The sequence below is a fragment of the Lemur catta genome, chromosome 12 (genome assembly GCF_020740605.2).
Source record: "Lemur catta isolate mLemCat1 chromosome 12, mLemCat1.pri, whole genome shotgun sequence".
NCBI lineage: Eukaryota > Metazoa > Chordata > Mammalia > Primates > Lemuridae > Lemur > Lemur catta.
The window spans coordinates 51,013,995-51,041,568 of NC_059139.1; the positions used below are offsets into that span (position 1 = coordinate 51,013,995).

Sequence of the window (27,574 nt, forward strand, 5' to 3'; positions counted from 1 at the left end):
CCAAAAGTCAACACTATTTTGCCAACCACATGAGGGACCCATTTAAAAGTAGATACCACAGCCCCCAGTGTAAGCCACCCCAACAATGCCATGTAGAGTAGAGATGAGCTATCTCCCACCAAGCCCTGCCTAACTTGCAAATTTGTGAGCTACATAAATGATTGCGGTTGTTCTAAGCCACTAAATTTTGGGTCGATTGGTCATGTAGCAAGAGATAATGAGAACAACGTTCAAAGATCATGGACTGGTAAGAGCTTGGCAGGTCCAGAAACTGAAAGGTACAGTGTAGCTGGAACAGAGATTCAAACCACAGCACCAACACAGGTATTTACTGTGTTATACAGGCATTGTTATAAGTGATGTATATGTGTTATTTAATCGTTGCAATCCTGTTGGTAGATAATATTTAATATTAGAACACTGATTTTATACATGGGAAAACTGAGGCACAGAGCAGTTAAGTGACTTACCCAAGATTACACACACTCAGTCCAGTGCAAGAGCCCATGCTATTAACAATAATGCCACATACCTCTCAAAGGACAGATTGGCATAAAATGTGGTTTAGAAAGACCACAGGTTATGCAGATTCCTATAGACTGCAGTAGGAAATTTAGATGTTAGTTTACAAGCAATGGAACAGTACTGAAGAGTTTTAAGCAGGGTAGTATGTAATCCATTTTATATTTAAAAGATAATTCTGGCTGCATGTGGAGAAGAGATTAGAAGAAAGGCAATAATGTTTGACAGCAAGGTATTCCTCAAGAATAAAATTAGGAAGAACCAAAATATAATGGTTTCGTTGAAATAATACATTTTATAATGGGTGGATCAAGCTGATAACACTGAACCCCATGATCAACTTTAACATCAACAAAAACAGAAATTGGCAAGACATTGTTGTGTCCATGTAATGTAACAGGCAGGAAGTATATCACACTACTTGTATTTTTTGGGGAAAAAAATTGAAGCCTGAATCTGATCATGTCTAGAACTAGCTATAAGTTTACCAGAAACAGAAAAAAGGAACATGTTAAATGATACCATGAGGATGCAGTCTGCCAAATACAGAATGTGAAAAATCCTACAGGACAGATTGGATAAATAAACAGCAAGCAAGGGGAGACGAGGCGGCAGCTGTTATAGATTAAGTGACTCAAAAGCATATCAACCAAATACAATGTGGGGGAACTTTGATCATATTTATATATTAAGAAATTAGGTGATTTTTCTGGTATGATAATGATGTTGTAAATGTGTATTTTTAAAAAACGGTCCTTATTTCCTAATGACACATATTCAAGTATTTACAGGTAAAATTATATGTTGTCTAGAATTTGCTTTGAGATAATCTGGAGAGACGCAGGCAGTACAGATGAAACCATAGGGGCCATATGTCAATAACTGCTGAAGCTGGGGTGATGGATGCATAGGGGTTAATTATATAATCTTCCTTAGTTGTTTTGTATGCTTAACTCTTTTCATAATACAAAGTTTACATTAAAAAATAATTTAAGAGTCTATTTAGCCGGGCGCGGTGGCTCACGCCTGTAATCCTAGCTCTGGGAGGCCGAGGCGGGTGGATCGCTCAAGGTCAGGAGTTCGAGACCAGCCTGAGCAAGAGTGAGACCCCGTCTCTACTAAAAATAGAAAGAAATTATCTGGCCAACTAAAAATATATATACAAAAAAAAAAATTAGCCGGGCATGGTGGCTCATGCCTGTAGTCCCAGCTACTCGGGAGGCTGAGGCAGTAGGATCGCTTAAGCCCAGGAGTTTGAGGTTGCTGTGAGCTAGGCTGATGCCACGGCACTCACTCTAGCCCGGGCAACAAAGTGAGACTCTGTCTCAAAAAAAAAAAAAAAAAAAAAAGAGTCTATTTAAGCTCCCAAAATTCAACTAAGGTGAGGCTGTATACTCAGGCAGGAATGACAAGCTAATGATTAAGTATAAAACCGTCTCCAGTGTTTTGCTTTCTGCTTTAAGAACATGCCACCCAAAAGCACATAACTACGTAAGTTAGAAAAGGGATTTATGAGAGATGATTAGGCAGTGCCCTAGCACTCTCTAAAGGAGAAGTGACCCTGATAGCCAAGTGGTAGGTAGAGGCTGATGCATGAGATTAGTGCAGCACTAGACATCCAATCAACTATCCTTAGTCATCAGCCAACCTTCTGATTACAATTTGGCTTCCACTGTGGCATTTTTTTCCCTATGGGAGAGAATGTATTTTTAATGACTTATTAATAAGTTTCCATTCTAGTTCATACATCAGTGTCTCTCAGTTTTTGTACAGTATACCAATCCTTAGAGTCTAAAATCAAACAACTTAAATAAGCAGTTAGTAAACTAAAAGACCCAGACTGGGCAATATGCTGACCACACCAAAATGTTGTCTACTTTTCACCATGGAACTTTTTCTTACTGCACACCCTTCACATAGTAATTAGAGCTATCTAATGTTACTAAAACACACACATTTAAAATAAGTAGAAAATAAACTTCCAATATAATAATAGTTACCATCCATTGAGTGATTATTAGTACATCAGGCACTAGAACCTTTGTATACATTTCATCTAAATCTCAAAGCTGGATAGGATACATATTATTCCCACTTTCCAGACGAGGAAAATGGTATTAAGTGACCTATCCAAGCCATACCACCAAGACGAGGATGGAGCCAGAATTCAAGCCTAGATCTGATAAGACAAATAACCTCTTAAAATGTTGTAGACTAAATAGATTCTTGTGGGTTTGCATAGTAACCAAACCCAAAATACAATTTCTACGAGTACATGTTTAATAATTTGAATACCTAGTGAATGCCAGGCATTCTGTTAAGAACTATGGGGAACATACAAAGATGAAACATGCACAGACTCTATTCTCAAGGATGTTTCATCTAGAAAAAATTTTTAAAATAGAAGATAATTATGAGTAGAAAGTGATAAATGCCATAGCAGAGGTAATATAAAGTGCTATGAGGATTCAGAAAAGTGAGATATTTCAAAATCTCAACATACATTCAAGCAACTTAAAAACTTGTAAAACAATCCATTTTTAGGTTGACATTGTACTACTGGATTAGTGTACTAGGTGGTGAACATTTCTCTTTCTAGAAGAAAGAAATAAGCAATAGAAGGCTAAACTGTACCACCAACTAGCACTGGGACTTTGGGCAAAGTACTCAGGTGCTTCACTTAAAAATAAGGCACAAATTTATATGAGGTCATTCTGTATTTGAAAACAAAGGAAAATAAAACATTAAATTTTTAAATGGCAGAATTAATTGCCCCTAAGGTTCTTTCCTCCATCTATATGAAAAATCTACTTAAAAAATATACTACTATAGTAATTTTTTACTTCTGTTCAAGTCAGACCAAAACATTCAAAATTACTAAAAGAGAAAAATTACTAAAAGACAAAAATGTCAAACTAGTACATCTAGGTGAATTGAAATTTCACTCTGATGCTTAGATTCCTCCAGAGACTCCTAGACCTATACGGACTGACCCATAGAGGAGATATATGAAGCCCCCTAGCATAATGTGACTTGTAATCCCTAGCAGTAACTGACTAGGAAATTTGTCCAGGTTGTACTCCTACCCTTAGCTTGCAATGCAGCTAAAGGTTGTAGGCGGAAATATTTTTGAAAATCTGTGATATGCCAAGCACTGCAAATACAACTTACATTAAAATGCCATCTCAAGAAGGCAGGGATTTTTTTGTCTATTATGTCCACTATTGTCATACTCTCAACATTTAGAGGAGTGCCAGGCACACAGTAGGTACTCAAGAAACATTTGTTGAGTAAATTTATAGACAAAACAGTCCCTGACCTCATGATACTTACAGTCAAACCTAATGCTATCATAAGAATTTAGAAACATATCTTTAGGTAATATGAACATATTTATTTTTGTTGGTTTTTAAAAATATATTAAACCTAGTCTGAGAAAATTGACAATCTCTGATCTTAAAGTTTCCCAAAATTGGTGAACATATTTTAATGTGAATAAGAACAAATCAGATATTTAAATACTTTTCTGTAGACTGACCAATAAGATGGCTTAACTATAAACAGTTTTCATAAAAACAGTATTTAGGTATACCTTACAAAATCTACTACAGTAGAATTAGTGATTATTGATATCAAACAATATATAAACCTTAACTTCCTTATGGGCAAGTCATATTTGCATGGTTCCACCACAGCTCCTAAAATTAGTATAATATTTCCAGACAATCAATGTAATCATAATATTAAATGGGTAAGTTCTTTGGAAATAAAATACAAGGGTAGAAAAATTTTTTAATGGGTATTTGATTTTAATAGAACACACAAATTCCACAAACTTATTTTTGGTCTTCATTAGTAACGAAGCTTAAAAGTTTTTTCATGCTATTTGGAAATCAAAGAAACATAATTCAGTTGAGTATAGAAATGTAACTGAATACTCACCCTCCTTGCTTGGGCTTTCTGTATGTTGAAAACCAGCCTGTGTTACATGTGTTGTTATGAACTTCTGTGACACTTACAATATGTGTGTGGGGAAGAAATGAAAAGTTTGCCTTCTGACCTCATTTCCTTCTTGATTAATGAACACTATCTGTTCTGGAACTGCTCAGTCAATTGGTTGTCTTCCTTACATGTAAAATAAAGTAAAACATTACAAAAAATAAAAACCCACAGTAATAATAGTGACGATTTATTGAGTAGTTCCTATGTGCCACAAACACTTTTATAAAAACCTTGTTTATATTTTGTCCCTTATTCTTCACAATTCTATCGCCATTTTACAGGTGAGGAAACTGATACACACAAAACTTAACTTGCTCAAGATCACAGAGCTAAAAAGAGGATCACTAATTTAAATGCAGCCACTATGTGGCTCTAGAGACCTCACTAGATTGCTAAACTGCTCTGCCTGTGCTGTGTTATGCTCTATTATGCTATGCTTAACCACAGTTTTAGCTTCTGGGACCTAAATCCCTAACCCAAGGTTAAAAAAATTGTTTTAAAGGTACAGGTCCAATCAATTTAGAGCTTGATGATAAAATTACATTTTGTAGGACAAAGGATAAAGCAGGGGTGGGTAACCTGAGGCCTTAAGGCCACACGTGGCCTTTTGACCGAATCCAAATTTTATAGAACAAATCCTTTTATTTTTATGAATATACTTTTTATCATCTTTTACATTTTTATTTTTTAAATGAACATATTTAAAATACCAAAGAATAAGTTGCAATGAAATAATCCTCCCAAATTGACTGGCACAATTAGAACATTATTAGCCATAAGGGCTGAACAGACAGCTGCTATGCTCATGATTTAGTTCTAACTTCCCCCACCTGACTGGCACCACGACTGCAGGAGGCTAGTTTACAGGAATCAGGTATGAGAGTCTGTTATCAGCTTTTGATAACGGGGCACGCTGTTTCTGTTTGAAGTGCAATTTGTGAATAGGTGCAAAGCTCAACAGTACTTTTTAATTCTGTCTGCTCAACAGCACATTATGTCAAAGACAACCAAGAGAACGCTGAAGGAAGAAAACAGTTTTTTTTTTAATGAGGATTGGGAATTGAAATATTGTCTTGTTTCTACTTAAGATAAGATGATTTGCTTGCTTTGTGATACTGCAATATCAACATTACAGAAATTCAATGCTCATCAGCATTATAACACTCATAAGGACCACAAATATTTTAAATTAGAGGGAGAGGCACAAAAGGTTGTATTGCAGAAATTAAAAGATGAAAAGCAAAAGCAAAGACAATTCTTTCAAGCAGCAAGAAAACCTGGAAATAATGCCACAGAAGCAACTTATAAAGTAGCTTATATACTGCGGAAAAAAGAGACTCCCTTCAGTGCTGTAGAAATTGTGAAAGAATGCACTGTTAAAGTTGTAGGATGCTTGGCCACTGATAACTTTTTAAAGTACAAACAACTGCCTCTTTCAAGGAGAACCATAACTGATTGGCAGCATAAATTAGACTTCAACTTAACAGAACAACTTCATGCAATACTTCAAAAGGAAAATATATATTATTCAATTGCTTTGGATGAATCTGATACTACTGACTCTGTGTAGTTTTATACTTCATTCGAGTCATTAACAGATGATTTTCTTAGCTACAAAGAGTAACTTGCTTTCGGCACACTTGTGAACAGAATATGGGGAAAGGATATCTTCAACAACTTTCAAGATCAGTGTCATGAAGTTAGACTGAATTTGGTAAAGTTAGTGAGTGTGCAGCTTCCATGACAGGAAAACATGAAGGGTTTATTGCACAAATAAAAAAAGTATTAACAGATCCAGATGCTCTCATTTCTTTTCATTGTATCTCGCATCAGCAAAATCTCTGTGCTAAAGCTACTATTTTAAGTGACACCTTGCAACAAGTTGTAAGTAGTTAGCTGTATTCATGCAAATACAACATAGCATCAGTTTCACAACATGCTAAAGTTCAATGGTAAGGTATTCAGTGTGAACTTGCTGTATCATTCTAAAGAGCGTTGGCTATCACAGGGACAGGTGTCAGCCAAAGTTTTATCCCTGTGAAAACAGTTAAATTTTATGAAAAACAGAATCAGCAATATGAATTACTAAAAGAAAAATTCTATAAGAATGCAGCATTTCTGTGTGATATCATGTCAAATCAAAGCATCTTGAATATTTCTTTGCAAGATAAAACTAAGACTATATATGATATGTGGCCAAAAATCCAAGCATTTTGAAAAAAGCTATCTTTTTTAAAAACACTTCTTCAAAAGGAAATTTCAGATGAACATTTTCCCCAGTTAGCAAAAGTCACTGATAAGCAGGATGGTATAGGCAAATCATTTGAATAATCACAGCTGCTACAGATTAATCGGAGAATACAATGAAAGGTTCACTGACTTTGAGAATCATGACATCACATTCAAATTAGCATCTCAGCCTCACCTAGTTGATACCACCAAGGCACCTAAAGAACTACAGATGGAACTGAACTCTCAGTAGATGACATTTTAAAGTCATTGATGTTAAGAAAAATCCAATTGAAATACAGACAAATACAGTAGAATACCCACACCTTCGGCAACATGCCCCCAAAAATGCCTTCTTGCTCATCAACCACTTATTGTTGTGAATCTACATTCTTTTACCTAACCCAAATCAAGACCCCCTTAGGGTTACAAATGACTGACACCCATCTAGAGGATCAACTGAAACTGCCGGCCCCCATGCTGCAACCAAGTATTCAAATACTTTCCAACAAAAAGCAGAAACAACAAAGTCATTAAAAGGTTAGTTACCTTTAAAATTAACAAATAGTTTCAATTTTTTGAAATTATTAAGTACATAGTTAGATTTTTACAAAATAATGTATATTTTTAAGTATATCTAATTGAAGTTTCTTGAATGCGGCCTTATTTGATTACAGTTAAATTAATGTGGCCTTCCAGCATAAAAAGGCTCCCCGTCCCTGGGAGAAAGTAAAATTCATTTCATTTTGAGGTCTCTTAACTGATTCTTATTGTCATAAAAAAAAAAAATACTGCTCAATTAACTGGTTAAAATGCATTCCATTATCATGAAATTCCCCATTAAAAAAACAACAACACTCTAAGCTATCATCATAATCAAATCAGAACTAGTACAAGGGTACAAGTATTTTGAGTGACGAGAAAGAGAACAAAAGCTTACCCTGTCCAGAAAGACTAAAAATATTTAATTTATCCAGAGTAAGATAGAAAAACTTGCAAAACTGCTTCCAAAATAATAATATACTGAGTTCTCAGTAGGAATCAGAGCAATGTTTAAGTGCTTTTATTGATTTCTTTAATTTCTTATTAAAGAATCCCTATACACGGGTTCACAAGTGTATGAACGCATGTGCTGTTTGTGGTATGTGTACTGAGCACAAGTGGGAGATGAGAATATAAATATTAAATTTAGTCCCACCCCTCAGAAGAGCTCCAGGACTTCCTACAGTACTTGGTTCTAGGATGTTTCCCACAGAGAGGACATCAAATGTTAAAAAATTGGTGGTATTTTGGTAAAGTTAATACTCATTTGGTTGGTCTTCCAAAATAACAGATGTTCTTTATAGAAGGAAAAGAGCAACTAAGGGGGCAAAAAAAGTATATGTATATTAACATAACTCTGAATAGAACACTACAAAAATTGGATATACCCCTTTCTTGCTTCATTTTCAGCGGAATGGAGACTATGAAAACCCTTCTAATACACAGTTCTCTGCTCCTCAGGTACCACAGACAGTAACCTAGATTTAGACTGGCTCAACAGCACCAAAATGTGTGGTTTCTAACCCCCATTGGGCCCTTTAAACTCCCCAGTGTTTATGGTGGGCAATCTCTCCCATTCTCCCCTCTCTTCCCAAGGCTGTGACCAACCATTATAGTCCCTACACTTGGCAGGTGGCCTGGAATATAAGCTCTATGAAGGCAAGGCTCTTTGTTCACAGATGTATCTCATACACTTACAACAGTGCCCGACACATAGTAGGTACTTAATAAATATTTGTTGAACCAATGAATGAATGGAGGAAAAGGAGTCCATCAGCTAAGGAACCCCCTCACAGGCTCCTGCCCTTTGACTTACAAACTTAATCTAGTCATACCCTTCCTTACACCCTTCACCTCAGTCTATGAAGAAGATATTCCTCCTACTTAAAGTTACTCTACCTATGCTCCAGATCACATTCTCACTTCTTTCCTCAAAAATTATCTCTCTTTACTGTAATGTTAAAATTTCCCTAGCTATGGACTCCTTTCCCACTGCCTAAAAAGACTACTTAATCTCATTTTATAAACAAAAACAAAGGAACTTCCTGAACCCTAGAGTTTGCTAAAGCTACACTCTATTTCAAAGATGCTTGGTTTTAAAAGAGAAGTCTACATTTCTAGTTTGCGCCTCCTCCTTCATCACCCTTGTCACTCCCTGGCTACTTGGTTTCCACCCTAGACCTACCAAACTTCAAGGTAAAGTTGTTAAATGATCACTACTTACCAATCTAATTGATACTTCTTCCCTCATTTGATGTTTCTACTACATTTGATCCTGGCTACTCATTTCTCAAAACTCACTCCCTTTCCTGGTTTTCGTGACACTGTTCTCTCACTCCCTGTCTTGGCTTTTGTAACACTGTTCTCTCACCTGACAGCTCTCTCAGCTTCTTTGCCTGCCCCTTAAGTGACTATTCCCAGAGATACCTGATTTGCTCTTTTCTATGAATACTCTGAATGAGCTCATCTACATTCATAGCTTCAACCAATACTTACATATTCTAATGATTCCCAAAATTCTCTGCCCAACCCAGCTTTCTTTTCTTGAATATCAAACAATATCCAACTGTAAGACATTCCTATCTTGATGACCATAGATACCTCAACTTTCAATCAATTCATCATCTCAACCTGCTGCAAACTTGCTTCTTTCCTCCTGAACAAGGCAATCTCTTTACCTCCCCCCATGGCTAACTAGTTCATTGTTAACTTCCACTTAAATATCTTGAATCCAGGCCCTGTTCTACCCTATTTTAATTCAAGCCATTATTCTTGACTAAATTGCTACAATTAACCTACTTTGCAACTAAATTTGAGTGTCTCCAAGACTCCCACACATTTCTCTCTCTCTCTCTCTCTCTCTCTCTCACACACACACACACACACACACACACACCTCCCCTATGTACGTTTCCTCCATATTGAAGCCTAAGTAGTTAATTTAAAATGCAAAAATGGTAATAACTACCAATTTAAAATTATTCTATTGTTCCCCACTACTTAAAGCAATAGCTTCCAAAGTGGGGTACAGGAAGTTAGTTTTCCTTTCATTTCTATGTGTTTTATTACATATAAATATACATTTATGTAATGTATATTTATGTATTAATATACACATGTAACTTCTAAATATACACATATGAAATTGTAAAGATCTTTTATTGATATAGGTACCACTAATTTTTTATTAATACACGAATACTGCTAATCTAGAAGAAAAGTACAGTCTTCTTAACAAGACACAGTCATGATCTTGGCTCTGACTACCTTTGTAGTCACATCTCCCTTAACTACCTTAATTTTCTAACTGGCTTACTTCACCTCTGAAGCTTTACCTGTACCACTCCTCTGCCTGAAATGCCCTAACAACCCCTTCACACATCCCTCCCCCCGCAAATCTTGTTTGTTCATTAAGGCTCAAAGCAAACCTAACTGGCTATGTGAAGTTTTCTCTGACCTTCCAAGGTGGAGATGGGCATTTTCTTCTCTGCGATCCCAAACACAAAGTACATCTCTATTACAGCACTTAAATCACAGTAATGTTATTTCTTGTTTACATGTCTGTCTACCCATCTTTGTATTTCCAGTGCCTAGCATGACTCATGACACAAATTAAGTGCTTAATGTTTCTTACAAGTGCTCAAGAGGCACAGTGTTAGGGGACACACTGTCACACTGTAGCAACACCTTACTTACCAGACACAGTTGAGAGAGTAAGTGCTCTGTTTTCCTGAGGTTTGGGATGATGATCAATTTAAAGATTTTAATTTTTAAGATGTGCTTACATCATGCATTGAGTTTTCAGGTGTTGGTTACAGGGAGAGATTTTTAGAAAGCCAACACTTTATCATCCACCAAATTCCAATCAATTAACTGTCAACAGTGTCAAACACATTCTGAAAGATGCCTTACATAAATTCAAAAGCTAAAGGCTCAGTGATTCTGGTCAAACATGGCAAATTAATTGTACCCATTTATCTTCCCTTTCCAAAATTCCACTTAAATGAAAGTGAAGAGGAAAAGAAGGTATAAACCTACAATGCCAAAAAATATAAAAGGTGGCATTAGTTCATGAGTAATTTTAATACAGTTTTCAAAGATGGAAAATAGAAGGAATAGTACCTGACTTGGCAAAACCAAGGAAACTATTATATAACTAAAGTGTTTGCAAAGGGGGAACTAGGTGAACAACTAGTGCTGGCCAGAAATTAGAGGCAAAGGGACTGCAAAGGAGATGTGAAGTCAGCGACTGAAACTGGGGAGCTGACTGAAGGATTAGGTAACAGAACAATGAGACTCCCCATTCCCTCCTGCCCTCATAGTCAATCAACTACCTTTCCCAATAGCAGAAGATAGGAGTGGGCCCCAAAATAGGATCATTAAGACAAAGGCTGCAAACAAAACCAGGCTCCCTCAAAAACTCTCCCCTTCCTGGCTTTCAGATTACAGCAAATAATATGCCTCCTATCTATATAATGGAATAATATACTTACCTTGTTCTCAGAATGCCAAGAGGTATATACACATTGGAAGATTCTTCTCTAAAGAAAATACACAGCCTCAGAGAAAAAAACCTACAATCTTGGAGAAAAGACATTTTTGTACTGACACTTCGGGACCACCCAAGGAAATTTACACCAGTCTACTGCCTAAATACCTAACATGAAGCCCACCACTGACAGGCCTCACTGATTCACAAAGAGCTTCTAACCAGCTTTTTGGTATCTCACTCCTACATAGCTGAGGATCACCAGATATTCCAGGATAGTTTCCAAAATGAAATAAGAAATCAACCCAACAGGAAAGGAATACAAAAGATAACTTAGGAAACAGAAAGCAAAACTTCAAAACACTATAAATGTCCTCAAAAAATGAGTTAGTAAGAAATAAGACTTCGAAATTAATTATGTAGAAACTAAAGATCCAAAAAACTAAAGAGTTAGAAGATAAAGTCAAAGAAAAACAAAGACAAGACAAAAAGGAGGTTTATCATACAACTAATATGCTGTTCATAAAAAGCAGAAAAAAATGAGTAAGAAAACTTTTTTAAAAAATAGAAGAAAATCTCTCAAATTTAGGTAATTGAGTTGCCAGGTTCAAAGGGTTCCCCAGTGTCCAAAAGAACAAATGGTAAAAAAAATGAAACAAAAACAAAATATATAAACAGAAAACCCTCCACACTATATTATCACACAATTTTAGAATAACACAGAAAAAAAGAAAATCGTAAAATCTTCCAAAGTGGGGGAAAAATCATACATGAAGGAACAGAAATCAGAAACACGCAAGCTTCAACAACAATGGACAAACTTAAGGATATCTAAGCAGAATAAACAATTTAAAAAGATCAGATTTCCTCCAAAAGCAGAAAACTTCAGAATTCAAAGCAGCGTCAGGTAGTTTAAAAGATAGATATACAGCTCCATCAGGTCCCCATCTAAGCTCAGATCAAAATTCTAGTTTTTGCAACTTGAAAGCAGAGAGAGAAGCAGTGGCTTTAGGAGTCACTAAAGGTTTTGAATGGACAAAAGTTTCTCACCTTTGTAAGTGTCATTTATGAAATGCATTCTCTCTCAAAGTCAAGTCCCTGGACCAGCAGCATCAGTATCACCTTGGAATTTGTTAGAAGAGCAAATTCTTGGGGCCCACTCCTAGACCCACTGAATCAAAAACTCTGGGGGTGAAGAAAGCCCAGAAATCTGTGTTTTCTTTTTAACAAGCCTTCTAGGTGATTCTGATGAAGGTTCAAAATTGAGAACCACTGATCTAATATTAATTTCTGCCACTGTCATACTATGCTCTGGTGTTCCTTTTTCAGTCAAGAGCTAAAACATTTCCAAACTTACTGTATCTGGACTAGAGTATCACAGTCATTAGCACACAGTAGGAGCTCAATTTTTTTTTTTTTTGAGACAGAGTCTCGCTCTGTTGCCCGGCTAGAGTGAGTGCTGTGGCGTCAGCCTAGCTCACAGCAACCTCAAACTCCTGGGCTTAAGCGATCCTACTGCCTCAGCCTCCCGTGGCCAGAGGGTTTTAAAAATGCACTGAATGTGAATGCCTTTAGGCAGGGCATATTCTCTTCACTTTCCCACAGTCCCCACCAATCCCTACCGTCTCTACCTTATACTATCACACATTTTTCTGCCCAGTGACAGCATTAGAGTTTCAGTTCTTTGGGGAATATAATTCCAAAAGAATAACAATTTTAAACCTGGGTACAATATGGTCCAAACTTCTTTTACAAATGAGGGAATCAAGTTAACTTACAACTATCTCATGATGATTCAGAAATTGCACAATATACTACAACTGGTCCTTCCACTTGTATTAATAGGTCTCCACTTTTAAGCCCCAGCAAAAATGTTTCAAGATAACATCTCAAGCTTTCTTTTTCTGGTCTGAACTCTTCAGAGAAATAGATCCTGCCTACATAAGTAGGTAGGAGGTTCTTGTGTCCAATAACTACAGAGGTTAACACGGCTGACTAATGTAATTTACCTTTTAATATTAACTTTATAAAGTCTATACCAAACACATGTAATAACATTGAATCATTTATGAGAAGCACTTCAATGTATTCAGAATATAGTTGACCCTTCAACAACATGGATTTGAACTACATGGGTCCACTTATACATGGATTTTTTTCAGTAAATATATTAGAAAAATTTTTGGAGATGTTCAACAATTTGGAAAAACTTGCAGATGAACCATGTAGCCTTAAAATATTGAAAAAATTAAGAAAAAGTTGGGTATGTTACGAATACATGAAACATGTAGATTTTAGTCTATTTTATCATTTACTACCATAAAATATACACAAATCTATTATAAGTAGTTAAAATTTATCAAAACTTACAAACACACATACAGACCATATAAGGCACCATTCTCAGTGGAGAGAAATGTAAATAAACAAACATAAAGAAACAGTATTATATAACTGCATATAATTAAACTGTACATACTGTACTACTGTAATAATTTCATAGTCACCTCCTATTGTTATTGCAGTGAGCTCAAGTGTTGTAAGTATCCATTTAAAACACCACAGTAAGTTGCATATGGCATTAATATTGTGGTTCTCACATTTTTAAAATCCTGCTTAGTGCAATATTGAAACTTCGAATAAGGCCATGGGACACAAAAGTGCCACTAGTGATGCTGGAAGTGCTCCCAAGAAGCAGAGAAAAAGTCATGACATTACAAGAAAAAGTTGAATTGCTTGGTATGTACTGTAGATTGAGGTCTGCAGCTGTAATTGTCCATCATTTCAAAATAAATCAATCCAGCATAAGCACCATTATAAAAAAACGGAAATTTGTGAAGCTGTCACTGCAGCTGTACCAGTAGGCAGGAAAACCTTGTACTTTCTGTGGAAATTCCTTTTTATCTCATACTGAAAATGCTGCTTCTATGTGGGTGCAGGACTGCTATAAGAAAGGCATACCTATAGACTCTAATATGACTTGCGAAAAAGCAAAGTCATTGTATGACAAATGAAAGCAGAAGCAAGGTGAAGTATTTAAAGCTGAAGAATTTAATGCCAGCAAAGGATGGTTTGTTTGATGATTTTAGAAAGGCAGGCATGATGGCTCACCCCTGTAATCCTAGCACTTAGGGAGGCTGAGCAGGGAGGATAGCTCAAAGGCCAAGAGCTGAAGATCAGCTGGGCAACAGCAAAAAATTTTTTAAAAGTGTCCATCAATGCATGAGTGGTTTAAGAAAATGTGGTATACATATACCATGGAGTACTACTCAGTCACTAAAAAAAATGGTGACTAATACCTCTTGTATTAACCTGGATGGAACCACAGACCATTCTTTTAAGTGAAGTATCAGAAGAATGGAAAAACATACACCACATGTACTCACCATTAAATTGGAACTAACTGATCAACACTGATGGGCACGTATGGAAATAACATTCATCAGAAATCCAGCAAGTGGGAGCGAGGAGAAGGAGATGGGTAAATTCACACCTAACAGGTAAAATGCACACTATCTGGGTGAAGAACACACTTGTAACTTTGACTCAAACGGTACTAAAGCAATTTATGTAACCAAAATATTTGTACCCCTGTAATATTCTGAAATAAAAAATTTAGAAATGAAAAAAAATATTGTTTTAAAATTAGCTGGGTGTGGGGGCACATGCTTATAGTCCCAGTTCTAGCTACTCTGGAGGCTGAAGCAGGAGGATCGCTTGAACCCAGGAGTTTGAGGTTGTAACGAGTTAATGATGATGCCACTACACTCTAGTTCAGGCAACAGAGTAAGACCCTGTCTCAAAAAAAAAAAAAAGAGGTTTGGATTTAAAAATGTCAAGATAACAGGAAAAGCAGCTTCTGCCAACCAAGAGGCAACAGATGAGTTCCCAGACACAATTAAGAAAATCATTGAGAATGGATATCTGCCTGAACAGGTTTTTATTACAAATGCCTCTGCCACCTCTAAGACAACAAGACCAATCCCTCCTCTTCCTCAGCCTATTCAACATGAACACAATGAGGACAAAGATCTTTATGATGATCCATACTATATTCTTACAATAAAGCAAGCTAGAGAAAATGTTACTAAGAAAATCATAAGAGAAAATATATTTACTATTCATTAAGTGGAAGTAGATAATCATAAAGGTCTTCATCCTCATTGTCTTCATGTTGAGTAGGCTGAAGAGGAGGAAAAGGATGGGTTGGTTGGTCTTGCTGTCTCAGGGGGGGTAGAAGCAAAAGAAAATCTTCATAAGTGGACCCATGCAGTTCAAGCCCCCGTTGTTCAAGGGTCAATTGTACTAATATGTTGCAAAATAAAATTAAACAGCAACACTGTCATTAATGTCTTACTATTTCCCCTATACTAACATAGGCATAGCTATAAATATCAATTTAACATTAATAAAATACTAAATGAAAGCAACAATAAAAACAGACAACTAAAATTCTATAGATTATCCATTGAGGAAGGAAAAAGGGAGCTAAGATCTAGAACTTTTTTTTTAAATCAACAGAATCTCAAGAAAGATGAGTTTAAGAGTGACTTGGGAGTCTTCCCATTCAGCTTAATGTACACAGATCCTCAGCCATACTGAGTAAACAAGAGTAGGTGGAATCCTTATTCTGTAAACATCTTGGGAGCTGGCAGGGTGATTAAGCAAAGCACACAAATTTTAATGTTAAAAATCCAAGAGACAGTGATTCATAACAACAGAGTAAGACAGAAAACAGCACTGTTTTACAAAGGAATAAGCAAAAAAGCACAAGAAGGCAAAAGTGATAGGCTAAGCAAACTAAATATTATAGTAGATTCAAAATAATTGTCCCATATTAGTTTAAGAATGTACAGACTTACCTTTCATGAAGACTGACAGAAATTTCCAATATGAGTATTTTGAGCTCTTTGATAGTCAAATTCATTTAAAATAATTACATAGAGATGATTATTAAGAGCCTAACAAGGGAAACTGAAAGTAACTAGGGTAGAAAATTCCAATTCACACACACACACACACACACAAAACGCTTATTTGGAATAACTCTCTTAAACGTCTAATAAATACTTAAATGAAACAGAACAAAGATAACTACTTAAGTAAGATTGAGGCATATATAAATTTAGAGGTGAAAAGATCCAACAATCCACCTAGAAAAATTATCAGATAAATAACTGGTACATGCAACTCTATGCTCAATTACTAGGAATCAGGATTTTCTGTATACTAAAAATGGGCTCAACCAGGCGTGGCGGCTCATGCCTGTACTCCTTAGCACTCTGGGAGGCTGAGGGGGGAGGATCACCTGAGCTCAGGAGTTCAAGACTGGCCTGAGCAAGAGCAAGACCCCATCTTTACTACAAAAAAAAAAAAAAAATAGAAAAAAATTAGCCGGGCAACTAAAAATAGAAAAAATTAGCTGGGCGCAATGACACATGCCTGTAGTCCCAGCTACTTGGAAGGCTGAAGCCGGAGGATCACTTGAGCCCAGGAGTTTGAGGTTACTGTGAGCTAGGCTAATGCCATGGCACTCCAGCCTGGGCAACAGAGCTAGACTCTGTCTCACAAAAAAAAAGAAAAAAAAGAAAGAAAAAGAAAAATGGGCTCTAATTCCCTCAAATCCTTTTTAACTAATATTGTACATGTGTGCTGTACTATGAACTAATTGGTTAGGAAACACAATGCATAGTACCCAGAGAGAGATGTATCAGTGCTATGAGTCTCAGTACATTTCTATTAAGAACTCTCCAATTAAAGATAGTGACAAATTAGGAACAAAACCTTCTATGGGCGGGGGGAAGTCAAGGACATTCTCTTCTATGGGCCTTTGGACTCTGAGGCAAGTGACCACATGGATCCAGACATGCCAACAGACATGACATAATAAACATGACTTTAAATGACCTTATAAAGTAATAAAAACTGCTTTGGTGTCTGTGGTCTTTCAGCACAATTATTTGTGTTTAATTTCTAACTCTTGCTTGGTAATTTTATAGAAAGCCCTCAATTCTTACAACCCACTCTCTGCCTTGAGGACTTGGCATCAATCCTTTTCAAAAGACAACATGGAAACTCTTCATGTTTTATGGAAGAACATTAAAATTGTCCATAACGAAGAAGTATCTTTTTTTTTGCTAATATTAGGTGTTAAGAGATGAAGGTGATTTTCCAAAAGCTAGAGAAACTGCAAAGGTAAACTGTACTGTAAAGATAAAACATTAATTTTTTTTTTTTTTTGGTTTTGTGAACAATTTTATTTTCTGACACAAAACAAAAAACAGTGACTTTTTGCCTTCCATTACAAGTCTACCTTAAAAGAGAAAAGACAGCTAAATATAAATGAAATTCAGTTCTCAACCAGTTGAATGTTAGTTCTATATATGAAAAATTCTTTTAGCTATACAAGAACCATACTGGCTTCACAATCCATAATTGGGGAAAAAATTTCCTAACTTCATTAGGAAGAATGGTTTTTTTTTTCTTTGCAAGGGCACTAAAAAGATATCTCTATAAAATTAATTTTAAATTATACTTACCAGAGAAGTGAATAGATTTTTTAAAATTTTTAAAAACAAGATGGAAAATAAATAAAATGCAAGTAGAGGAAAAACGCAAAGCATAAAACTCATGATATATATGTCAATAATTTCATCCTCTTTCCTCAAAAATACTGTTTAAAAACAACCAGCATTGATTCTTATTAGTTTCATCTTTTCTTCCTTTCTTTTATTTAAAAGAGAAATCTGTCTCTTTTAACAAAGAGTGATCATGGACGTCCTAATTTTAAACTATACAGATAGGTGTGCTGTAAAAATTAAAATTTTTTTGCCTAAAATTAAGATTTTAAATATACTATTTTAGTCACATGTTGAAGACCATTGAATAATTAGCTTAAAAAAAAGTTTTACCTACTTTTGCAACACTCATTAAGATTTGACAATTTTATCTCAATTTTTGTTTTTAAATGCTATCTTTCAGAAATGAAATCTCAATTCTGGTAGATGGGCTAAAATCTATATAAGTACTCCTTATCACATGTAGATTCTTTTGAAATGAAGATACTTAATGAACTTGAAACTTTAAAACGCCTCAAAATCACTCAATTTTGCAAAATTCAACAGAGAAGTCATTTGGGTCTCTGGGAAAATCTTGCTCATTCCACAAACATAATGAATCTCAAACTTCAGGGTCACTATATTAGCCACAAGTCATAAGCATTACAAACATGCAACAAAAAATTTCATACTTCATTCAATTAGACATGTTCTAACTAATTGAAATATAAACCTATTTAAAATGTTTTATAGTCATTTAAAAATTATATCAGAAAAAAATCAGGAAACATTAAATATTTGGGACTCATTTTCCCTACTCTTCTGTCCAGTTAGTTGAATGAATCCTAAATAACAATCCAGTAACTAAAAATAAAACACTTCAACTAAACACCAAAGTACTCAAAAAAAAAAGTCACATGGCTGTAGGAAGGTTAGATCTTTTGAGATGTAACTAACTACCTTTTCATTTGAGAAATACAATCACTCAAAACTATAAAATAAGGACAGTTTCTTTTGTCAACCCCTTAACTCCCAAATTTACTTTTTTGTTTTTTTAAGGATTGTGTTTGGCTTTTATTTCATTAGATTTAAGGGGTACAAGTAGCTTTTTGTTACATGGATTGTATAGTGGTGAAGTCAGGGCTTTTAGTGTATTCATCAACAGAATAGCGCACATTGTACCCAGCAGGTAGTTTTTGATTCCTCACCCCTGTTCCTCCTCCCCCTTCTGAGTCTCCAAAGTCCATTAAACCACTCTGTATTGTATGATCACGCATCCCACAGCTTAGCTCCCACTAGTACATGTGGTGTTTATTTTTCTATTCCTGAGATACTTCACTTAGGATAACAGCCTTCAGTTTCATCCAAGTTGCCTTCTCTCCTTTCAAACACCCAAATTCATTACTTCATGACCCATCTGAGAATGAGTAGCTCTGCTAGGAACATACGAAACTGTTTCCTACATTATTATCTCTGCACATGAAATGCCCTAATTCTGAGGAAGACTCACTCAGCCAACTAACAATACATCTCTCAATCACCAACCCCTCCCTTCCCCATTTGGAAGCTTTCCAGGGCCTTTCCTCATCTATCCACTTCCTCTACCCAGCCAGGGCTCTTTGTTCTGGCTTGGTGTTTCCACAGGACACAACATAAAAAAAGAAACTTTCAGTGATTTTAAAAACTGGTTTCTCACCCTACTTCCCCGATCCTTCACGTTATTACTCTGCTTAAAACCCATCAGTGCTTTCCACAGCCAATAGAGCAGTGCTTTTCAAACTACCACGTGCTACCACGGGGTTAATAAATTTAGTGGTTCCCCATCATCACTTTCTTAAAAACAAAATGGATTGGAATAGAATAAAAACTACCAGAGTATATCACATAAAGGGTATTATTTTGTGACATTTTAACATTTATATATAGGTGTATTAGGCAGCAATGTAAAAATGTGTATCTTTCCAGCGAGTCATAGCCACAAAAGCTTGAAATACACCAGCCTACAGGATAACCCAAAGTCTTTCATTTGATCTACAAGGTTCTCTAACCTGGCTCCTGCATAAGGCTCTAGACCTATCTCTTGCCACATCAAAGGGAGCTCAAGCAAACAAAGCGCCTCATGCCAAACTTTTGTAGTTCCTGTCACAGTGCTGTCAATCACTGTTCCCTCTGCCTTGAATGCCCTCTCATTTGTCTAAGAGACCCACCTGTACTCATCTTTCAGTACTTAATGCTTATCATGGGCCTTTTTATCCTTCCCTCAGCAGTTAATGCCACACACACACACACACACACACACACACACACACACACACACACACACTTTGTGTCTCTATAATGCCCTACATTATGGTTTCTTCAACATTTCACTGTACATTTTAATTTTAGACTTGAATGTCTTCCTAACTTCTAAATTATAAACTCCTCAAAGGAAGGAGCACATTTTACTAGTCTCCCTTTCAGCAGTACTGAGCTGTTCAACCATAATAGGGGATCAAAGGTGGTAAAAGGAAAAAAGAATTAAGGACCTGCATCTAACTTCTGTTAGGAATGACAGAGTGGTTACCTTTGCAACAAAGCCCATTCATATTGTAGTGCTGGATCAAGATTTCTGCATTTTTGCTACAACCCCCAGAGAACAGAACCCTGCAGCCTGAGGTAGAAAGAGGTGCCAGCTTCTTGTCTTACAGTAAAGAAGGGACTCAGTTCAGGTTGCAATGTTACAGCACTCACTTCCATGCTTCAGGAAGTTATCTGGGGAAAGGGGAAGAGGAAGGACTCCAGAGGTTCCCACTTGCAGGTGAGATAAATCAGAAACAGCATTATCATACTCGATTAGTAGGGAGGGCCCATTTTATATATAATTAGCTCTTAATGAGAGAAGGGAAGGGAAGAATTTTCTTCCCTTACTGATGGCACTAAGTTGCCAATATGAGCTAAGTAAAACAAAAGATAGCATGAAATAACTGGTTGAAGTTACTTGATTTCTGTTGCCTACTCTAAGAGTTCTGAAATAGCTACTGACTCATTGCTCTCATTATGAGATACTACATGGGGGTAGGGAGGGGCCATACCTAACAGGGGCTCCTCACTGAGGCTTTGAAGCTTGTCACAGACTTCATCTTATATACACGAATGCCTTAATTTTTAGGGGATCGAATACACCTATTTTACCAATCCATGATTTAGTTGCCTTCACTGCAATTAAAAACAGTTCAAGCAACATCCAAGATACTTTGACAGACTCTGCCAAATGTCAGTTTCAGCTGTTCCTTTCCATTTCCACATAGTTCATAAACTATTACAGGAGTCATAAATTTTTTTCTGCCCAAACTCATCACTGATTTTATGAAAAGTAATTCCTTTGCTTAGACTTTGCCCTCAGACTTGCAATTATAGACACAACTAAGGCAAAGATAAATCCTTATTATAACCTAACAGTCAAAAATGTATTTGTAATATGTAAAACTCTTCATCCACTATTAAATTTTAGATACCTGTCAGACTAAGGTAATTTAGGATAGGCTAGGTAAAACTTTAAAAGCCATTTTAAGCTCTGTTTCCTTTTGTTTTAAATAGGTCCAGGGAGCTATGCTAATTCCACAAACACTTATTAGGTATACACACCTACAAAGTGTGGAAACTTCGGCAAATGCCTTTCCTGTATACTCTACTAATACCTTCCCTTCCTCTCAACAAATCAGATAAAATAAGTCACTATCGATAAGAAAGGGTCATAGCTCCAAATATAGGCTTTAAAAAAAATAGCACTACAAATGTTTGCTCCTTTTGCTCTGCGGTCTACATTTAGGACTTCATTAACAAAAAGGCAAATAAACTCACTTATAAACAAATTTAATTACGCTAAGTGTCTAAATGTGTGTTGCGGGGGCAGCTTACCTTCATATTTTAAATACTAGTCCCCTCAGTATTAAGTTTATCCCAAGCTTCCCTTGGTGAAATGACGGGCATTCACGCATTTTAAAGGTTGTGGAAAACTGATTTTCTTCCATGGTGCTACCACTCCACACAGTCTAGAGAGAAAGCAGCCCTCAACATGAAAAACTGCCGCTTGATTAGGTTTTTTTTTTTTTTTTTTTTGCTCCAACACATTTTAAACAGAGGAGCTGCAGATGCTCAAGGGAAGCCATATTTCAAAGGTTTTGAATAGTAGTATTTTTCAGTATTTTCTCTTATCTAAAATTGGTGCAATTCATCCAAAACATTTTTCAAATGCCATTATTTTCCAGCTTAAGTGCTTAAACTGCTTCGAGAAAAAAAAAAAATCCCTCCAACTGAAAGATCTACTTCAAGAAACCAACTACTGATCATTAAAATGGAGCAAAAGAGAAGGAAAAAAAATTCATTTTTACAAGTTGGAAAAATCTTTAAAAGTCATCTCATCTAACCCCTTCATTTTACAGATAAGAAAACAGAGTCCACAGAGGTTAAGTAATTTGCCTCAGATCACTAAGCTACTAATAGTAGCACTAGAAATAGAATGAGGTATTTTAACTACTCTTAGCAGTACCCCAAATCATGCAAGTTATATATACTCTCATCACTTGTTATTTAAGGTTTAAAAACCATTATCACTTTTTCATTAATTTCTGAGGAAGAACTCCTACAACATGTTCTAAATTTCCAAAGTTATGCAAGTTAATAAACTTCAAATTCTAACTCCAATAAAAAGGTACTATTCAAGAACTTTCCTCCGAAAGTTTCAAGGAGTGTGTGTACACCCCTAAACCATGACATGAATTTCAGAGTCCATTCTTTTAAATCCTGTCCCTCAACTACACTTTATGTGTTTGTTCGACCACAAAGAAAATTCTGGAAGTTCCTCTTTGACGAAATGAGTAGATCATTACTCCATTAACGTATTATGGATTTCCAGATTAGAAAGAGTCACTAGCATTTTATCAACCCACAGTGTTGAGTTAATAAAAGGTTGGAAAATGCACTCTTGATTTGCTTTGGGTCTGAAAGGAGGTGTAGATCTGATATTGTTAACACAAACTGAAGGTCTGAGCTTAAATTACAGAAACGAAAAAAGTGAAGAACAAGTTCCTTCCACAAAAAGCCTTTTCCTACCCAGTTCACCCGCACTGTGGTAACCGCATCACTAAGATTTTCAGATTTTCGTTTTAATGCCTCCAATGAATGAATGCTATGCGTTTTTAACTTTGGATATTCAAGGGCAAAACAGAGGGCACGGTGAGGGTAACAGTTTACACTGGATCACTTTCAAGTACTGTAGTCTAACCACTCATTACAATCGTTCCTTTGTGCAACTGATTATTCTAAAGTACAGAGAGAATGCAGGACTTCTCTTTGAAAGATACCATCACAAAACCTAAGATAAGGTGATTTTGGTTACAAACTGATGCAGCAGTTTGACCAGTCAAGTGCAAAATGCGTTCTTGATAAATATTATTCATAAAACTATACTGAAGTTACAAACGATATATATGTGGGTGTGTGTTCCTTAACTCTAACCTCTGGTGCCACTCTACAAAAATACCTTCTTAAAAGGTTACCACACTTACATTTTTAAAGTGTGATCAGCTTAGCAAGGTGGCAAATTTGTTTGAAAACACAAAACACAACCACCACCACCGCTCAGTAAGACACATACATAAACAGATTCGAAGCTGTGTTAAACACAAAAATCCTTACCCCATTTTGCCCAATGAAAACTTGCTCCTAAGTTTCAGCTCTTACGCTACGGAATAACTTCCAAAGGAATTTCTCCGTCTGCTATTTCGCAGTTGCTTTTCCACCCCCCGAGATCCTTTTCCGGAGGTATTTGAATGATGCTGACAATTCAATTAGTTCTCTTAGGTAAAATGATTTCTCTCTTGTAAATACGCAAACGTTCAAACAGAGGCGGCATTTGCTTATTAGAGCTAAAATGTAGCGCGGAGGAGACGGCAGCCGATCTCTATTCCACAAAAAAGAGTCTTACATGTAGGAAAACGCAGAATCCAGCTTCATGGAGTCCTATAAAAAATGAGTTCGCCGGTCATTTCGCTCATGTTCTCCTCGGCACTCAGGGAGAGCCAGGTAACTCGGCCTTTTCGGTGCTAAGGCTGCGGGTTCAAATTTCTCCACCACACCAAGTCCCTGGGGGGTGGAGCGTGCAACCAAACGCGACGTGCACTTGAATAAAAAATCCTAAAAGCAGTAATGTCACTGCTTCCCTATGCTCGCGTTAGAAAAAAATTATATAGAAAAATCTCCTCGAAGTGCAAACCTGGCAGCTCGCGACGTGCACGGCACTCCACATTGGAATCTTTTTAATTTTTCTCCTAAGACTCGGAGCAGAGAAGAGGTGGGGAGGAAGAAGAGAAGGCTGGGCAGGATCGATTCATTCTCCCGAGGAGAATAAACGGAGCCATTTCCAGGCTGGCAGCAGGCTGGGGGCGCAGCACACGCCGGGGAGCTGGGGGAGGGGGCCCGATCCCACCTCCCTCAGCCCCTTCCCGCCTCCCGCCGCCGAGCACAATGGAGCCCGGCTCGCGCCCGGCCCTTCATTCGCGGCTGCCCCCTCTTCCCTCCTCTCTCCAGAGCACAGCGGGTCTGGGCTCCCGTCGGCGGAGAATGAATGAATCAGAGAGCCGAGCCCCACGCTTCCCCTGGCACCCTGCCCCCAGCTCCGGGGCGGGCCGAGCAGCCAGCGGAGGGGGCTGAAGGGTCGACGGGCGCCCGCCCGAGCCGAGGTGGGAGGCTGACCCCGCGTCGCGGGCAGGAGAGCGGGGCTCCGAGCTGTGGTTGAGCCGCCGCTCCAGCGCCCCGACCCCTGTTCCTCGTCTCTCACGCTCCGCGCCGCCGCCACGCGCCGCCTCACATGCCCCGGGCCCCGCCGCCGCCTCTTCACACTTCCATCACCGCCCGCCTCCGCCGGCCTCCGGCTGCAGCTGGGCAGAGCAGTGCCGGCCCGGGCGGCCTGAAGCCCGCCGCTGCCTCCGCCTCCACCGGCCGGCTCTCAGAGCTGAGGGCGCCGCTTCCGCGGTCAGCGCCGCCAGCGTGAGGCGAGCGCGGCAGCACAGCGGGCTGTGGGGGGCGGGAAGGGGGTGGGGAGGACGAGGGAGGGGGCGAGAGCGGTCCCTCCCCCTGCTCGCGGGAGGGGGCGGGAGGCGGCGGCCGCCGCGGAGCCGTCCCGAGGGCCCCACGGGCCCTGCGGGCGGTGGGACAAGGCAGCAGCCGCGAGGCGATGGGGAGCCTGGGGGTCTGGGGTCGAGCCGGCCCTCGCGGGGAGCTAGGCCGGCTGGCAGGTCCGTCAGTCGGTCCTTCCTTCCTTCCCCCCTCCCCTAGCGGCCGGCGGCGGGCGGGCCGTGCGCTCGGTTCCTCCGCTGGCTCTTGGCCCCTCTCCCGGCCGCCACGGCCGCCTCCGCGCCCCACACCAGGCGCTAGCGCTGTGTCTCCATCCTCCCCGCAGGAGGACCTTTAAATAGCAACGTCAGCGCGCTCCTCTCCGCACACACGTCACCCGCCGCTCACGTCACCGGGGTGCGGGGGATGATGTCACGCGGCCGGAAGTACGGCTAAATTAGGGAAGAAGCAGGGGGAGGCGGACTCGGCGAGCTCCTGTGTGCCCACCTGCTCTCACTTTTCCTTAAAGGCCAAAGCACAGGAGACAGCCAGAGAGGAGTTCGAAGAAGGAAGTGGCGGGAGGAGGAGATTTCCTTGCAGCAAATGTGCTAAACACGGGTGAATCATTCATAGCAATAGTGCCGAAGAGTCAAGCGGGTAGTATCCTCTCTCCCACTCCAACCCCCTGCAGCAGCGCCCCTGAGCTTCTCATGTTCCAACTAGCAGGGAAATGTGGGAGGGAGCGCCTGATCACTGGTGGTAGATATACTTCCAACAAGACGTGGGAAAAATCGCCTAAATTTTCAAAAAAATTATTAAGTGCCATTCTGGACGTAGTCAACTTTTAAACTTTTTTGTCTTAGTGGTTACCTAAATCACGAAATAATAAAGAGTGAAGCCATAAACAAACATATGATGAGTTTCAGGATGTGGAAATTAAAAATAAGAAAGACCATCAAATCCCTTTTCACCAACACAAGCACCTTCAGATTATTTTTTGTCGTCTTTAGTTTTGACCATATAATATATAGTCTCTTAAGTACGTTGTTTTCCTATATAGCAAGGGTGAGTAGCCATCTACAGGTTTACTAGCTATGTATGTGTTTGTAATTATAAAACTCACATGAATGCTTTTCAAATTGTGAATTACTGCAGAGTTTTTAAATGTCCTCATTAAGATACCTTATTAGGTAGATTCAAATAATGAACTTTGATTTTATTTGATTTAACTGGATAATCATGGCCCAGAAATAGAATTACTACATACTGCCAAAGGCCAATACTATTTCAGACTTAGGCTATAAATTTAGTGACCATGTTTTCCAAACCAAAATCCAGCTACACCATTTGACATCAGACAAAATAGCTGAAATCTGAAGTGACCTGGAAAATCTAGGACATTGGATGACCAACCTATGAAGTGATTATTAGGAGAGTTATAAATCAATATCACTGCAGTTGAATAAAAGAAGCCAAAACTCTGTAGAATGTATATACCATGTGTGGTTTTTAAAAAATGTTTTTAATGTTAAACCACTGGTGTGATTCCTAATTAAGAAACACTGGTTTTGCAGCTTTCTGCATTTACATTTTCTTGCTCAAGTTAGGAGCCCAAGATTAAAGGACACCAGCAAAAAAAAGTTAAGATCAATTTGCAACTGATTCAGGCTCTAAGGTCATCTTCACATTATAAAGTTATGATCTTGCTTAAAATTTGAAATATTAAAAGTAGTGAGATTTTTTAAGGTTATAACATGTTAATGAAAAGTAAATCCCTGCTTGCCAATTTCTCTAGTATATATTAGTCATATTAATAGAAATTTGTACCAATCTATATTTCAGACAAATGGAGCTTCTTATATATAAAGCATTAAAACAATAAAACTGTCATTCTTCAAATAATATCATCCCTTGGCCCCTACAAATTAAGTATGTTATTACTCAACTAAAATTTCTCTACAAACTATTTCCTATCTGAACTAAATAACTTTCTCTTTCCTGCTCTTTCCCTCCATGTTAATTGAAGCTCTCACTTCACCATTTTCAAACACTTCATGCTACCCTTTCATCACAGCTTCCTCTCATTTACAGTCTTTTTTCCCCTCATCTTTACCCAACTGTCAAAACAGCTTGTCAGCTGCCTTCCTGCCTTTAAAATGCTGACCCTTCATTAGAGTTTCTCCTTTTCATGGCTACATGGTCTCTTCTCAGCTGCTCTTTTGTGAACTGAAAATTGAAAGCAACCTTTTTTCTACATAAATGTAATGGTGCACTGTGATATAATTACCCAAAGTTTAATGTGATTATTTAACTTCAGCCTCTTAATCAGAAAATTCTGCCTGTAATTGGTCAATTTTTCTTGCTATCTTGTGTGGGATTAAGATCCATTATCAGGAAGTACATATGTCCATGTACCCAAAGGAATATGTAAAATTTCAAAACATTTTATGTAATATGGAATATCTTCTCAGAAAAAATAAAATGTCTTTTCTTCCCCCTTGAAACAACTCCAATACAGTTTTAAGAGGAGTCAGAAAACCATTGTATGGCTTCCCACCTATAAGTGAATATCTTTTCTCCTAAGATGAGCTGATATAACCCAAATTCTAGCTGTGAATTCCCAACCCTGATTTCTTTG

The 27,574-nt window shown here is 37.9% G+C and overlaps 1 protein-coding gene across 1 annotated transcript in view; it reads right to left on the reverse strand.

Annotated features, from left to right (window-relative positions):
• The window catches only part of HOMER1 (homer scaffold protein 1), a 113,360-nt gene extending 88,709 nt beyond the window's left edge, over nucleotides 1-24,651 (reverse strand). Inside the window, exon 1 of the mRNA XM_045566090.1 lies at nucleotides 23,521-24,651. Within this exon, the coding sequence (XP_045422046.1) occupies nucleotides 23,521-23,525 (5 nt within the window). The 5' untranslated portion in view covers nucleotides 23,526-24,651. The remainder of the gene's footprint in view (nucleotides 1-23,520) is intronic.
• Nucleotides 24,652-27,574: the final 2,923 nt, after the last annotated feature.